The following is a 17,022-nucleotide window of genomic DNA, read 5'->3' as shown; positions in this document are numbered from 1 at the left end:
AGGAAGTCTTCTGACTGCCCCAGCCTGTCACCTCCAGGGCGTGTCATCTGTGCCACTCATGGGGACCAGGACACAGGTGACTTCTCTGGTGGACACAGCAGAACGGTCGACATTCCCGTAAGCAAGCAAAGTGCCCGAGTCACCCCAAGTGTGACCTTGAGCAAACGCCTGGCTCGGGGGGCCTTGGCTCCCCCACCTGTAGGTAAAATAACAGGAACAGTGCCATCGTGTGGGTGCCCTTCCCTGAGCCACCTGGACCAGCCTCTCAAACCTGGCCGCACATCTGAGTCACCTGCTGAGGGTTTTGGTTAGTTGGTTGGTTAATGACTTGATTGTTTAGTTTGTTGGTTTGTTTGTTAGCTTTCAAGTTGGAGTAGAATTTCTGACCTCAGGGCCCAGGAATGTTGCCACACCCCTCCCGTCCCCAAGTATTGTCATTGTTTTCATGGGTGGCCAAATCTAAGCGCTGCTTCTCTAGGGCTACTTGGTGCAGGAAGGATGTTCACAAATAGTTGATGAATAAGTGAATGAATAAATAAATGAAACTTACCAGCCCAGCCTCACTACTCACACCCGCCCCCCACCGCCAGCCAGGGTTTCATCCACAAAGGGGTGTACCTGTCCACGTGTCCCCAGGTGTGGGCAGACCCAGTGGCTTTACTCCTTCCTTGGCCCCGCCGCCTCTTAACTCCTCAGAGACCAGCAGGAAGAAACCCTCGGAGGTTGCAGCTTCTGGCTGTTCTCATGGGCAGACCCCGTCCGTCGGGTGCTGTGTCTGCTCCTGAACCCTCGTTCTGAGTATGGAACACCCGGCGAGGGAAGGGGCTGAGGAGGGGGAGTCACTCCACTGTGTCAGGCTCTGCCCCTGCCTTCCTGGAGTTCACAGTGGGGAGGGGACACATCCGTCATTAACCGAAGAAGCCACCGGGGAAAACTGTGACCCAGTGCTCCCCTGGGACTGGGGGACAGCGGCCAGGTGTGTTTTCTCTGAGGAAGATAAATTTAAGCAGACACCTGTAAAAGGCTGGAGGGAGAGCTGCAGACAGAAGGTGACTCAACCTGAAAGCTCAGTGGGGTGGAGGGGGCGTCCAAAAGGCGGGAGAGACTGGCCGGTAGAAAACGAGGCCAGAAGCCGGACATGGTGGCTCACACCTGTAATCCCAGCACTTTGGGAAGCCGAGGCGGGTGGATCACCTGAGGTCAGGAGTTTGAGACCAGCCTGGCCAACATGGTGAAACCCGGTCTCTACTAAAAATATGAAATTAGCCAGGCGTGGAGGCACATCTGGTAAATCCCAGCTACTTGGGAGGCTGAGGCAGGAGAATCGCTTGAACCCGGGAGGCGGAGGTCGCAGTCAGCCAAGATCGTACCAGCGCACTCCAGCCTGGACATCAAGAGCAAAACTCTGTCTCAAAGAAAACAAGGCTGGAAAGACGCGAGAGAGAGGCAGGGCTGGTGGCACAGCCAGGCCCAGGGTTTGGACTTAAGAAGGGGAAGGCGCTGGGGCTCTGAGGAGGAGCTGGAGACACGTGGATGTTTAGGAAGGGAAGGGCGGCTGGCTGCAGGTTGAGAATGGGCTGGGGGTGGGGAGGCTGGAGGGGTTGGTGCAGGCCCCAACCAAGGCAGGGCAGGGGAGAGCAGAGTGAGCCTTTAGGAGAAACCACTGCTGGGGACCAGGCTTCACTCTCAGCCCATCTGGAAACCTCTTTCAGTTGATGCTTCCCCGCAACCCCCTTCCCTGGCCTGGGCCTCTGTTGGAACCTGGCTGAGGCCCTGTTGACCAGCAAGAAAGCCCAGCGCAGCTCTCAGAGAAGAGGAGAGGGGCCCCCTAAAAGGCCCCCAGGATCCGGGGAGGGGATCCGAGGAGAGGCAGCTACCAAGCGCCCCAGCCAGGGGGACCTGCCCCTCACCCCACCCCGGCACTGAAATCCTCATAGCCACTTTTTTCCTCCCTCCGTGATGAAATATTCATGGTGGCAGAGTAGGCCCTCTTTGGGAAGGCTGCCTGGGTCTAGCTTATGCTTTGCACAAGCTTTTAAAGAGCAGGGCGCTGTTCCTACTCTCTAAGCATTTTCTAAGTCCTGAATCAATAATGCACTTTCCTGGGCTTCTCCGGATGTAGCCCTCTTCCTCTCGGTGCCCTTCCCCCACCCGCCCCCTTCTCTTTCTTTCCCTTTTCTTCTCTCCCTTTCTTTCATCCTTCCATCTCTCCTTTTCTTTTATTTACTTTTTTAAAAAGTATGAAAGTGTTGAGCTGTTTGGGTGGCCAGTGAAGCCTTGAGTAGGGAGTGGGCAGGAAGGGAGGCACCAGATTGAGCCGCCCCTGTGTGTGCAGGGAGGAGGAGGAGGAGGGGGAGGAGGAGGAATGGGAGGAGGAAGAGGAGGGAAAGGAGGAGGAGCAGCAGCAGCTGAGCACTCCCGCTGGCCCTGGTAGGGAAGTGTTTGAGGATCACTGAGTTCCTGGTGTGGGGGAGGAGGAGGGCTTAGCCTCACCCAGCCTCCCTCTCTCCTTTTTCTAATCAATTAGAAAATGTTTGCAGCATAGCCAGAGGAAAATAGGGAACCTGGGACAAAGAAAAGATGCAAAGCACCCGCCATATTATAGCCCCACACTCAAAGGAGGGAGCAGTGGGGTTTGACCTATCTGCCTTCTGTGGTAATGAAACCCCTGTCGCTGGAGGTATGCAAAAGAAGGGGAGCCTTGCCCTGTCTGAGACAGGTGCCCATGTGTCTGGTCCGTCTTGTCAGTCGCCTGTGGGGGGCCCCAGGGATGCACGGGCACTCTTCAGCTGGGATAGCATTTCCCACCCCAAACATTCCTGGAAATCTGGCTGTGGGAAGAATCCACATATGCCCAGGGCAAAGCAGAATGTGTCCTTTAAAAACACAGTAATACAGTTTTAAGTTCCTGGAGAGATTAACCCTTGTCTAGCCAGAGCCATGGCAATGCCTCTCTGCCCACCACACTTTGGCGGTTCAGCTGACGGAGATCAGTCATTCAGGGGTCTGCGGTCCTGGTGAGCAGTGGGTGCCCTCGCCAGGCCTGGCATTTCATCCTTGCTCTCTGACCCTGGCTTCCCCGTGGACCCTCTCCCGGGCAGCTCGTCCGTCAGGGCAGCCCAATGCCCTCAGATCCTCCGAAAGGATTTCAGGGTGTTCTGTGGGGACAACCCGAATTGGGATAAGAATACTAAGCAGTCATTCTGCTAGAACAGCATCTCCAAAGCAGCATGAGGCCCACGGGTGCCCACCGCCTCTCCCCCAGGCAGCGTCCTACCTGGGTGGAACTGCCTGGAGCCACTGCAGAGGGTCCTTGCTCAGTTAGAAAATGTTTGTCAAACACCGCTGTGTGCAAACAGCTGTCGGGAGTGTGGCGCAAAGGCGGGCAAGGCCCCTGCTCTCCCAGAGTTCACACTCACAGAAGGTTCTAGAAGGAGGAACACTGTGGGCAGGGTTGAAAGGCCTAAAGTGCTCCCTTTCCTCCCAAATAATGCAGCGTGAGGGGTGGCGGGGAGAGCTGCTCTGGGCAACCAAAGAACTGAGATGCATTTTCTGGCGTTCTGCTGGGGCCAAGGGAGTTCGAGAGGTGGCCAGAGACTCTGGGTTCAAGGTGGACCTGTGCCCAGGCGACGCCCACTGTGGCCCGCCTGGGGGAGGGGCAGGGGCGGTCGCCGTGGCTTCTGGAGGCTCATTGCTGGGATAAACGAGTCCCTGGGGAAGCAGCGTGCAGAGGCTTGGAGGCGGAGGCTCGCTTGCCTGCCCCTGCCTTAGTAATTGCTTGGAGCTGGGAGGAAAATTGCTCCAACCAGAAAACAAAACAGAAAAGCCACCTTGGCCGGCTGCAGCTCCAGCCCTGAAATGCCAGGTCGGTTTACGCTGATTCACGAGCAGGGAGGGTGACCTTGCTGTCTGTCGTCCAGGGCCTGTGCATGAAGAGAATCCGGAAAGGGAAGGAGAGAGAAGCCTGCACGCTGGGGAAGGAGTTAGCGGCACAGAGAGCAAGAGGGACAGCGATCAATGAAACCATAGAAGGAGAATAAGACACACACACACACACACACACACACAGCGAGAGAGACAGAGAGAGACAGAAAGAGAGAGGGAGGCAGGGAGGGAGAGCTCAGAGAGTTAGAGACCATCAGGGCCGCTAGGATTAGAATCAGCTCTGAACAGAATCTCCGTTTCCGCTTTGTTAATAATTTATCCCCTCTGCAACTTTTCTTACCAATAAATAGGAAGTAATCTGTTAAGGAGAATTCCCCCAGCACCCCGGCTTTCTCCCTAGAGTCAGGGGAGGAGGATGTGTCTCTGTGCCCTTCCTCCTCAGCAGCACGAGGGGCCTGAGGAACTTGCAGAACTTGAGACTTTAGGATGTTAGGGTCAGAGGCGGACAGCGCACTCCTGCCCGGTCGTTTCGTGAATGGGGAAACCAAGGCACAGATAGGGCAAGGCCCCGACCAAGGTCACACATGGTGTTAGGGGCAGTCCCCTGAGTCCTCATTCCATGGCCCCACGGGTCAGGGCACCTATTGATTTATGCACCTGCCCAAGCCATAGGGTTTCCCCTGAAATGGCAGAGGCCACGTCCAAGGAGGAGGGTGGGGCTAGCTCGGCTGCCTTTCCTCGCCTTCTCCCACCGTTGCTTCCCCCGTGCTCGAGTCCTGGCCCTCTACCTGGGCACCCACACCCAGGGCCTCTCCTGGGCAGCCTCCGGCCTCCCACCTTGGATGCAGCAGCAGCCTCCCGTCCTGGTGAGGCTGAAGGGGCTGAGGATGAGAAGGGTTCCGCTGGCAAATCAGCAGACAGGTTCAAAAACAATCTGTCAGCTGCTAAACGGTTCCCCAGGCCTGCCCATGCACCTTGGTGTCAAGAGCTGTGCCGCCTGCCTCTCCATGGAACCCGAGTCAGCGGGAACACAGTGCGGCCCAGGCAGCGGCATCCTTTTCCTTTGGGTGAAGGGCACTATTTCCCAATTTGTCGCAGAGCCCAGCTCAGCGGGCCGTCCCCTGGCTTCTTGTCTCACCTTGGCTCCTGCCGAGCCGCATGACCCTGGGACATTGCTCAGCCTCTCCGAGTCTCGGTTTCCTAAGGATCGCACTCTCCAGGATCCCTGGGAGAATGGGAGGTGGGGTTGACACACATGGGACACCCAGCACAGGGCCGAGGTGGAAGACATGCTCCCTAACGGCAGAGCCTGCTGTGTGCTGAAGCACCAGGCCAGACAGTGGCCATGAATGTTCTACCAGTGTCTGTCACCCATGAGCCAGCGCCACCGAGGCACTTGCCATGGTTCACCTGGCGTTATTCCTACAACAACCCTGTGAAGCCAGTGCTAGCAACCTCATTGGGCGTTCATTCTTTCTACGAAGATTTCCCGAGTCCCTGAGTGGGGCTGGGGGCTGGGGCTGGAGTGGGGACAGGATCCGATGTGGTCACCGCCTGCATGAAGCTTCCCCTCCAACTGAGAAGCCGAGGTTCTCGGGAGAAAGATCTCTTCCTCATCCATCCTATGTTAGTGGCTGAGGCCCCCTCGTAAAAGACAGATTAACACGACCAAAGCATATGAGTGGATTTAATATAAGTTTTATGTGAAAAAGGCTTTCTTTCTTTCTTTCTTTCTTTCTTTCTTTCTTTCTTTCTTTCTTTCTTTCTTTCTTTCTTTCTTTCTTTCTTTCTTTCTTTCTCTTTCTTTCTTTCTTTTTCTGGCACAGTTATGGCTCACTACAGCCTTGACCTCCTGGGCCTAAGGGATCCTCCTATCTCAGCCACCCAAGTAGCTGGGACCACGGGTGTGTGCCACCATGGCCGGCTAGTTTTATTTTTTGTTCTTTGAGGGTTTTTTTTCTGTAGAGATGGCATCTCCCTGTGTCGCCTGGCCTCATGGGAGCTTTCATAAGGAATGAAGACCCAAAAACATTGGTGAACATCTATTTTTTATGCTAGGTTTAAGGGAGAAATAGTCATGGAGAACTATGATTGGCTTTAAAAAAGTATCATCTCCTGGTGATAAACTGGTGGGAACTTTGCAAGGCCTGTGTGTCCAGGTCCCTCTCTGTGACCTGGCATCTTTGGAGATGAGAATGTTCTGTCCTCCGGGCATTGGGAGGGCACCTCTCAAATGAGCCTCATGTCCTGCTTCAGGGAAGAAGGGCAGGGAAGGTCAAAGAGTGATCTTCCGCTTCTGTGGTTTTCTTCAATCCCTTCGGCTTAAAAAAAAAAATAAAAATTTTTTTTGAGCTGGAGTCTCACTCTGTCACCCAGGCTGGAGTGCAGTGGCGCGAGCTCAGCTCACTGCAACCTCTGCCTCCCAGGTTCAAGCAATTCTCATGCCTCAACCTCCTGAGTAGCTGGGACTACAGGCACGAAACACTATGCCCAACTAAGTTTTTATTTATTTTTTTAATTTTTAGTAGAGACAGGGTTTCACCATATTGGCCAGGCTATTCTCAAACTCCTGACCTCAGGTAGTCAGCCCGCCTCGGCCTCCCAAAGTGCTGGGATTACAGGCATGAGCCACTGCGCCCAGCCTAAAATATTTTAAGAAGGTTTTAGGGTAGCGTGTCCCAGGCCTCATCGGGCTTAAGGAAACTGGGGGACTCATCCAAGCCTGTGGAACTCGTGCACGGTTAAGGGAGTGAGCCAGTGCATCCCACCACAAACCGCAGAGCCCTGCCTGAGACACCCTGGCGATTTCGTCCCAGCTGTGAGATTTCATCCCAGCGCAGGCTTGGGTGCAAGGCCAGCTGCATGACGTTGTCTGTTCTTCGTGAGACTTGATGACCATTCCAGTGACCGCCCCTCCATGGGCTCCTTAGTCCGGGGCCCGGAGGTTCAAATGGCTGGGCTTCCCACGGCCACATTTACCTCCGTTCTTGCTAACGGTTCACTTTCCCATTCAATTATGTTTTTTGCCTGCAGCTTGCCTATGATGTTTACAACCTGGCCTCTGACTTTGACTGTACCCTTTGCACAGAAAATAACATAAAAAGAAAAGCACTTAAGCTCCCATCACGAGGCTTGAAAAGCATGGCATGAAATGGTTTCTCCATAGAATATTTCATGCCAGGAGCTCAGGCTTGGTGTCTGCGTAGGAGGCTCCCCGTCACCCAGTTCTCTGGTGCTGTGGGCCTGGCTGACTGCCTTCCCTTCGCTCTGCCCACCCTCCTTTGACTTCTAGCCACACTGCCTGACTTTTCCGGTGACTTGCCTGTGTGTGTCCAGAGAGATAGGAGAGCTGTACACACGACGGGCTTGGTTTCCCCAAGATTCCTCGAGGTTGGGTCCCATGGAATCCAGGGGATGGGTAAGTGATATGCGGCCATGGGTACTTAGTGTCTTATTTGAGACATGGAGCTGACTGTAGCACCTGCCTCCCTGGGGGTTGCTGAGAGGGTGCAGGGAGGAGCGGCTGTGAAGTGCCCAACCCAGCCCGGGCACAGGGCTGGCACTCAGCGAATGTTATGATCATCACACTCTTCTGAGTCAGCAGTTCCTGGGACGGTCCATGCCATGAAGTTCCCGGGTTTCTGGTGCACAAGCCTGGTGGTCTCAGCCTCACCTCTTCCTCCTGTGGAAGGTTGCTGGGAGTGCAGCGTCCCTGAGTGAATACAAAGCTGCTGTTTCAAACTAATCGCTCCCGTGTGGAGACATTTCCTAGGGATTCTAGACAGTGTGAGACACAGACCATCTCACAGGACATTCAGTGAGAAAACAGAGACTCAGAGAAGTCAAGTGACTTCGTCAAGGTCACACAGCCTCAAAGGAGAGAGCTGAGAGGGAACTCGGGGATTTCAGACCCCAGGGCCCAAAACTGTATGGAAAAGGGGTATGTTACTGCATCTTTCTAGAGAAAATCCCAAGGCTGTTTTTAAAAATCAGGGGTATGGTTTTTGTTGTTGTTTTAATTTTCATGAAATATTTAAAGAAGTAGCTACTACTTTGATACTATCAAAAGGCGGCTTTGGAGCCATCCTGAAAGGCTAGAGGTGTGCCTAACAGTCTTTCCCTGTATTAGGCCACTTTGTTCTGACTGCTGTTTTTGTGATTAGTTGATCTGCTGTCCTGGAGATGGGTGGAAACGCACAGACCCGGAGGAGGCTGGCAAACCTTCACCCCTGCTCCGAGGAGACACTCCCAGTCTCAGCCCTACCCCCACGACATTATCAGCTCTCAGATGCTAACTGGGGACTGGGGTAGGGGGGACTGGGGTAAACTGGGCTTCTAATACCCCGGTGGGTCCTCAGAATTCCCCCAGTGAAGAATAGAAGGTCCAAGCGCAGTGGCTCACACCCGTAATCCCAGCACTTTGGGAGGCCGAGGCAGGCGGATCACCTGAGGTCAGGAGTTCGAGACCAGCCTGGCCAACATAGTGAAACCCCTGTCTCTACTGAAAATACAAAAATTAGCGGGGCGTGGTGGTGCACACCTGTAGTCCCAGCACCTGGGAGGCTGAAACAGGAGTATCACTTGAACCCAGGAAGTGGAGGTTGCAGTGAGCTGAGATTGCACCACTGCATTCCAGCCTGGGCCACAGAGCAAGATTCTGTCTCAAAAAACAAAACAAAACAAAAAGAATAGAAGGAAAGTAAGAGGAAGCAATATTGTGTTTGCAGAGGAAAAGGAAGGTCAGGTCAGCGCCAACAGTGCCTTTGCTGGGATGCTGCACACTCCTGACCAGCTCAGTGGAATTCTGAGATCTTGGGGAGAGAAATCAGAGAGGGAAAAGGGGAGAGACAGAAAGAGAAAGAGGGAGAGAGAGAATTGTGCTGGCCGCGGCTCGGGATTTATTTATTGTACTTGCTGTTGACTAAGCCCGCTCCGCAGCAGGCGAGGGGCCTGTAAACACACAGGCTGATTCATTAGTTTCTGACCATCTGCTTCCCGGGCCGGGGTGGGGGCCAGAGGGCCCTGTAGGTTGGAACAGCCAGCTTGGAGCCCCCATCTCCAGCCAGAACCAGCTGTGTCAGTCTTCCCAGTGACAGGCCAGGCGCAACTGGGGGCTTTGAGGGATACCCTGTCCCCACCTCAACACCTCCACCCCATAGAACCCATCAGGGGCCTGGGCAGGGTAGGGCTAAGTAAGGCAGGAAGACAAAGAGAGACCAGGGAAAAGGTGGAAGTGTGGGTGGCTCAGCAGTTGGGGTTGACAGGAATACTATCAAGACTCAATAGGAGATATGTCAATATCACTGTCATTTGATTAATAGCTAATTAATATGATAATAATAATAAGTATAATTGAGTGAGTGGTTACTGAGGTCCAGGCCCAATATGGAGGCCTCACTACACCGTCCCCAGTAAGCACATTAACAACTCTACGATGGATGATGAGAGAACTGGGTTAAAAGATTGATTCAAGGCCAAGCGCGGTGGCTCACGCCTGTAATCCCAGCACTTTGGGAGGCCGAGGCGGGCGGATCACAAGGTCAGGAGATCGAGACCACAGTGAAACCCCGTCTCTACTAAAAATACAAAAAATTAGCCGGGCGCAGTAGTGGGCGCCTGTAGTCCCAGCTACTCAGGAGGCTGAGGCAGGAGAATGGCGTGAACCCAGGAGGCTAAGCTTGCAGTGAGCCGAGATCGCGCCACTGCACTCCAGACTGGGGGACACAGCGAGACTCTGTCTCAAAAAAAAAAAAAAAAAAGAAAGAAAGAAAGATTGATTCAAGTCAGGAGGGCCTCCTGGAGGAGGCACATGTGGGAGGGCTCTGAAAACCAGGAGGACGGAGAGTGGCCAAAGGAGCACAAACTCCAAGGTGGGAGAGGACGATGTGGCCTGGGAAATGGCACAGCTTCAGTGCTGGGTTGATAAGAGCTTTCTGGGGAGGTGAGGCAGTGTGACGCCACTTGGTGCCAGCGTACTAAGAAACCAGGCTGGCGGGGGAGACCCCAGAGAGAGCCTCTGGGGTAATCATCAAAAACTCCCGATTCATCTCTACCCCTCTGAGCCATTCCTCCCATTCCTCCCTGTTCCCTCTTTGCTCACACCTGGGATGAGGCTTGTCTTAGCTCCAGCCACCATAACAAAGTACCACATGAGACCCAGGTGGCTTAAACAACAAAAATGTCTTCCCTTGTTCTGGAGGCTGAAAGTCCAAGATGAAGTTGTTGGCAGGTTTGGTTTCTGCAGAGGCCTCTCTCCCTGGCTTGGAGCCAGCCGCTGTCTCACTGTGCCTTCCAACAGCCTTTTCTCTGTGCACATGGGCCCTAGCGTCTCATCAGGCAGCCAAACTTCTTCTGAGGCCACCAGTCAGATTAGACTAGGGCCACCCTGAGGGTCCCATTTAACCTCAATCACCTCTTGAAAGATAATCTATCTCCAAATATAGTCCCATTCTCAGATACTAGGGTTAGGGCTTCAACATAGAAACCTTGGGCGAACACCATTCAGCCCCTAGGAAGTCTCCAGGGGCAACAGAAGAAGCTCTGGGACTTCGGGAAGGGGGTGATGGCTGGGCTGGGGGAAGAGGGGCATGTACCTCAGTGCCAGAGCCCAGGTGCAAGCTCTTGGAGCGCCTGCCCACCACTCCTCCTCCCGAGTGGCACAGACAGAGCCCATTCTGCGTCCAGGCTCAGAGCGCCCTTCCCGGCTGCCAGCTCCCTCACAGGTCAAGCCTACCTCCTCCAGCCCAGCACCTGCTACCCACTCAGGCCATTGGGCCATCCCCACGGCCTCTCAGCCCCACACCATTCCAGGCAACAGCACAGGACAGGGCAGCGTCTTGCCCAGAGTCACCCGGCCAGTGAGTGAGGAAGCTGGGAACCACCCCACCTGCCCCCGCTATGTCCCTCTACTGTCCTGGCTCGGTGGGCTTGCCAGTGGTGTGGATATCTCTGATGGTAACAGCAGACTCCTCCTCAGAGGTGCCATCCGCTCTCCAGAAGGCTGGGGCCAGTCCTGCCCTGGCCCTGGCCTCAGTCTCCCCATCTGCTTAAGGAGGTACTGGACTTTATGGTGAGCTCCTGCCACTCTGAGGTTGCATGGGGGCCTGAGGACAGAGCTATTTTGGTCAAAGAGGGATTTGTGGAACCTGCCTCAATGAGCCGAGGGTCAGCCCTGCCACCGAGGAGCCCCAGGCAGCCAGGGTACCTGTCCTCCACCCTAGAGGATCGAAGCCCACAGGCTGAGGCTGCTGCAGTGGCGCCTGGTGGGGGCCGCAGGGGTGTGGCTCAGTCCCTCAGAGGGTGATGGGCCCCACTTCCCCCAAGAAGGCCAAACAGTTCATTTCAGAGTGAGAAGTTTTAACTTAGATCCAAGCCATTTTGTCTTTGAGCAAACCAGATGCCTGAAATATTCATCAAAAAGGGCCACAATGGTCTGGAGCACTGTGTGGCTGTTAGTGACAGTGTTCGATTATTTGTTTGTTTAATTAATTAATAGACTTAATATTTTAAAGCAGTTTTAGATGTACAGAAAATTGAGCAGATAGTAGAGAAAGTACCTAAAACCCCATGCCGCACCCCCCCACCCACCATCTTTCCCTGCCTATTATCAACATCTTGCATTACTGGGGGATATTTGGGGTTTTGGGGGGTTTCTTTTGAGACAGGGTCTCTCTCTGTCATCCAGGCTACAGTGCAGTGGTGCTACATAGCTCACTGCAGCCTCAAACTCCTGGGCTCAAGCAAGCCTCCAGCCCCAGCCTCCCAAGTAGCTAGGACCACAGGTGTGCACCACTATGCCCAGCTAATTTTTACATTGTTTTTGTAGCTACAGGGTCTTGCTGTGTTGTCCAGGTTGATCTTGAACTCCTGGCCTCCAGTGATCCTCCCAGTTCTGCCCCCTGAGTTGCTGGGGCTAGAGGCATGTGCCACCACTCCACACCCAGTTTATTTTTTATTGTTTGTAGAGACAGGGTCTCTCTGCGTTGTCTGGGCTGGTCTCAAACTCCTGGGCTCAAGTGACCCTCCGGCCTCGGCCTCCCAGAGTGTTGGGATTCCAGGCATGAGCCAACATATTAGTCATGTCTGATGAGCCATTGTTGATACATTATTATTAACTAAAGTCCATAGTTTACTTGAGAGTTCACTCACTGTGTTGTACAGGTCTATGGGGTTTTTTTGTTTGTTTGTTTGTTTGTTTTTGATACGGAGTCTTGCTCTTGTTGCCCAGGCTGGAGTGCAATGGCACAATCTTGGCTCACTGCAACCTCCGCCTCCCGGGTGCAAGTGATTCTCCTGCCTCGGCCTCGCGAGTAACTGGGATTACAGGCATGTGCCACCATGCCCGGGTAATATTTTTGTATTTTTGGTAGAGACGGGGTTTCTCCATGTTGGTCAGGCTGGTCTCGAACTCCTGACCTCGGGTGATCTGCTCGCCTCGGCCTCCCAAAGTGCTGGGATTCCAGGTGTGAGCCACCGCGTCCGGCCCGGGTCTACGGGTTTTGACTCATGCATAATGGCATGCATCCACCACTACAGTATTATACGGCATAGCCTCACTGTCCTAAAAATGCCCTGTGTTCGACCTAGTCATCCCTCTGACCCTGGGAACCACTACGTTAGTGACATTTTCAGGTCTCTTTAGCCTGTTTCCATCAATGACACTTCTCACACCAAATGCGTGGGTTTTCCACACCAACAACCTATTCTCTAGCTCTCTGGACAGCAACTGGGTGTCCGATGATTCTGTTCAATTCTGACACTGCCCAGAGCTGGCGTCAGAACGCTTAGGTGAAGGGCTCAGTCGCACCACACTGCCCCCACCTCTGAGGCATTTGCAAGTTCCTGCCTCCCATACCTGCCCAATTGGCTGCAAATTGGGGGTTCCCACGACCCCTCCCTCAGGTTTGATCGTTTGCTAGAATAGCTCACGGAACTCAGAAAGGCATTTTCCCTACGTTCACCTATTTATCAAATTCAGGAACAGCCAGATAGAAGAGACTCACAGAGTAAGGGATCGGGGAGGGACCCAGACCTTCCAGTCCCTCTTTGAGCACCTCAATGTGTTCACCAATCCTAAGGGTACAGATAAAAAGGCTCAGGGGCCGGGCGCAGCGGCTCACATCTGTAATCCCAGCACTTTGGGAGGGCAAGCCGGGTGGATCACCTGAGGTCAGAGTTCGAAACCAGCCTGGCCAACATGGCGAAACCCTGTCTCTACTAAAAATGCAAAAATTAGCTGGCCAGGGTGGTGCATGCCTATAATCCCAGCTACTTGGGAGGTTGAGGCAGGAGAATTGCTGGAACCTGCCAAGATCGCCCCACTGCACTCCATCCTGGGCAACAAAGCAAGACTCCATCTCAATTAAAAAAAATAATAAATAAATTAAAAAATAAAAGGCTCATGAAGGTGACTCAGCTAAGGCGATGTTTAGAGAGTCGAGAACATGAATGGGAACTTTTGAGGCAGACAGAGAGTGGAAGGGCACGTGAAGGAGAGAGAATGCCATCTGCAAAGACTCAGAGGTACAACCAGGCAGGGGCAGGAGGACAGATGTCCTGCAGAGGCCCAGGCACAGTGTCACCAGGTGTGGGAGGGCAGGTTGGGGTCAGTATATTACAGAGTCAGGACTGTGTATTCCAGGCAATGGGGAGCCATGGAAGGCTTCAGAGCAGGGGACTAACACCCAGCCTCCTTGGTTGTCTGTATTTAGAGCAGGAACAAGTGTGCATTTCTTGGGAAGCCATGGGATGGCACACCTCTGCATGCATTGAGGAAATGGGCACAAATCCCCCAGCTATGTCTGGGCACCGGAACACAGTTCCTGTAGCCACAGAGCAGGTGTCTGGGGCCAGGCTGGGCAGAGGCTTCCCAGGCCGTCCGGAGCATCCAGCACCCACCCTTCCCTTCTCCTCTCCCCGCTGCAGGAGAATCCCTACCTGTGCAGCAACGAGTGTGACGCCTCCAACCCGGACCTGGCCCACCCGCCTAGGCTCATGTTCGACAAGGAGGAGGAGGGCCTGGCCACCTACTGGCAGAGCATCACGTGGAGCCGCTACCCCAGCCCGCTGGAAGCCAACATCACCCTTTCGTGGAACAAGACCGTGGAGCTGACCGATGACGTGGTGATGACCTTCGAGTACGGCCGGCCCACGGTCATGGTCCTAGAGAAGTCCCTGGACAACGGGCGCACGTGGCAGCCCTACCAGTTCTACGCCGAGGACTGCATGGAGGCCTTCGGCATGTCTGCCCGCCGGGCCCGGGACATGTCGTCCTCCAGCGCCCACCGCGTGCTCTGCACCGAGGAGTACTCGCGCTGGGCGGGCTCCAAGAAGGAGAAGCACGTGCGCTTCGAGGTGCGGGACCGCTTCGCCATCTTTGCCGGCCCCGACCTGCGCAACATGGACAACCTCTACACGCGTCTGGAGAGCGCCAAGGGCCTCAAGGAGTTCTTCACCCTCACTGACCTGCGCATGCGGTTGCTGCGCCCGGCGCTGGGCGGCACCTACGTGCAGCGGGAGAACCTCTACAAGTATTTCTACGCCATCTCCAACATCGAGGTCATTGGCAGGTAAGGCCGGGGGAAGCCCTGGATGTCACCTGCAACCTGGGATGCTATCTGTTACCTGGGATGTGTTTGGATACCTGGGATGTTACCCGGTATGTGAAACATGACCGGGTTCTTGGGATGTTACCTGGTTCCCTTGAGGTTACCTGGTATGTGATACATCCCCTGGTTCTTGGGATGTTACCTGGTACCTCGGACATAACCTGGTTCTTGAGATGTTACTTGGTTTCCAGGAGGTTACCTAGCACCTGGGACATTACCTGGTTCCCAGGACATTACCTGATATTACATCATAGGGACTGTCTAGGATGGCCGGGACTGTACAGACCCAATGCCTGAGCTTTTCCACCGAAGGAGGTGCATGTGTTGGAGGAAGGAAGTACATGTGTTGGAGGTGTGGAGGGCAGGAGTGGAGTCTGTCTGGGCAGGGCTGGGCTAACTCCTGGTGCTGACTGTGAGAAGTGCTCTGAGGCTGTCCACTGACTCAGTGAATGTCCACTGACTCACATTCAAGGGTTTCCGAGACCACCTTTAGGCTCCACGATTCACTAAAAAATCTCACAGAACTCAGCAAAGCTGCTATATTCACAGTTATGATTTATTACAATGAAGGATACAGATTAAAATTAGCAACAGGAAAAGGTGCCCAGGTCTGGGTCCAGGAGATAGCAGGTGCAAGCTTCTCATTGTGCCCTCCCAGTGGGGTTGTGCAGGCAGCACTTGATTCTCCCAGCAGTGACATGGGACAACGCTTGTGAGCTATCGCCAGGCAGGGATGCGTACCAAAGCCTCAGTGTGGAGTTTTTATTGGAAGCTGATGGTAGAGGCATTGCTGATGATGTGGCTGGTCTTTGGTGTTAATCCCTGCAGAGGTCGAGCTGATACTACATGGCCCAAGGCCCCCCAGTAAATCTCATCAGCGTAGGCTTTCTGATGTGTGCCAAGACCCGCAGGCAAACACGGACACTCTTTCTAGACAGGACACTCCAAGGGCTTATGGATTAGGGGTCACCTCGCAGTAAGCCAGAGTCAGACCTTTCTTTGGAATGTGCAGGGTGTGGACACCCCAGACCTGCTGAGTCAGCTCTTTCTCGGCCAGCTCTGGAGAGGAATGTGTTTTGAGGCAACTTTGAGGAAGGCAAAAGACTGTCATAGGAGAAGAAAGCAGCCTTTACCTCCCAAAAACTGTTTAGATTGTGGAGGAATACATGGTTCTGTGCTGTCCTAAGTCATTGATTCTTTTGGCAGATAATATGCCAATCTGTGGGGGCAATGCCATCTTCCCTGGGCCATCTGTAGAATGGGGATGGTAACAAACATACTTCTCTTGCTGGATTATGGTGAGGGTTAAATGAGTTAAAGTTGAAGTACTCAGAACAGTGCCTGGCACATAATATGTGCTAAAAAAAAAAAAAAGTGTTTAATAAAAAAATTGGACAAAATAATGGAGTGAGAGGGCTGGGGTGGGCTGAGGGAGGAGAGAGTTGAGACCCAAGGGTGCTGGGGCAGTCCGGGCCAGGAGCCTGGCCTAGGCAGGTGCAGGCAGAGGCTGCACCTGGGGAGCCCAGCTGGGATGATCACTCACTGTGGGCATCTCTCCACTGCAGGCTCTCAATGCCCACCCAAATCTGTAATTCCTGACAAGTGGAAAAAGTGATTTGCCATATGGCATGTAGAGCATAATCCTGTTTTTGTAAAATATATGATACGCCTTGTGTATCATTTCTGCGTCTTGAACACACCTTGGCTGTAAGTGTATACAAGCCCGGGACAAACATCATGGGTTGGGGAGAAAGGCTGGAAGCCCGTTTGCCAGCCATGTACTGTGGTGACGCCTGCATGGTGAGGCTGGACAGGCCACTGTGGTGCTGCTGTTTCCAGCTTGTGTTTGCATTTTGTTTCACTTTGACGGCGTGTGTGGATTCCAGGTGGCCAAAGGCAAAGGCAGGTCGTGCATGAAGCCGGAGTCAGCTTCAAGTCTGGCAGATGGGAGTGAAGCAGGTGCAGACAGGGGTCCGTGGTTCTGATACCCGTGATCTCTAACCCGCCTCAATTGGGACAGGATACTCAAAATCAGGAATGTTCTGGAAAACACCCCATATACAGGCACTGTGGTGGAAGCTGGTGTCCAGACTTTCAGCCCCTGGGCATCTCTGTGACCTCTGCCCTTGGAATGCCATTGTCTGGTTGTTACTAGACACCCGCCAATCCCCGGGCTTAGCAGCTCAGGGCTGGGAACCAGCTCCCCAGGCCCTGCAGGCTCCTGGCTTGTCTTCTGACCTTGGGCTGCTCAGGGAAACCCTCATCTTCAGGCAACTGTTCAAGGACCCTGCCTTACATTTCCTAAGGCGGCTCATGTGGGGCCCTCATGTCTGGGCCAGCTGTAGGGTCCAGAATGGGCCTGTGATGGTCAGGGTCTGGTGGTGCCACTTCAACCCCAGCAGGGTGACCTGGGGTTCAAACCCTGCCCCTCTGCACCCTGTCTCGATTTCCCATCTGTGACAAGACAACTGAGGCTGCCTGGAGCTCATATCTCCCTGGAGGTGGTTCCCCTTGGCACCCAGCCTCTGCA

The 17,022-nt window shown here is 53.9% G+C and overlaps 1 protein-coding gene across 21 annotated transcripts in view; it reads left to right on the top strand.

Moving 5' to 3' along the window:
• NTNG2 (netrin G2) overlaps positions 1 to 17,022 on the top strand; it is an 83,604-nt gene that overhangs the window by 21,783 nt on the left and 44,799 nt on the right. For all 21 annotated transcript variants that reach the window (XM_065529981.2, XM_065529980.2, XM_074016193.1 and 18 more), the window contains one exon: positions 13,810 to 14,453. In XM_065529981.2, coding sequence (XP_065386053.1) covers positions 13,810 to 14,453 — 644 coding nt within the window. The remainder of the gene's footprint in view (positions 1 to 13,809; positions 14,454 to 17,022) is intronic.

Source organism: Macaca fascicularis, chromosome 15 (genome assembly GCF_037993035.2).
Source record: "Macaca fascicularis isolate 582-1 chromosome 15, T2T-MFA8v1.1".
Lineage (NCBI taxonomy): Eukaryota > Metazoa > Chordata > Mammalia > Primates > Cercopithecidae > Macaca > Macaca fascicularis.
Note: the sequence above shows the minus strand (reverse complement) of the source record. Positions and strands in the feature narration are given on the sequence as shown.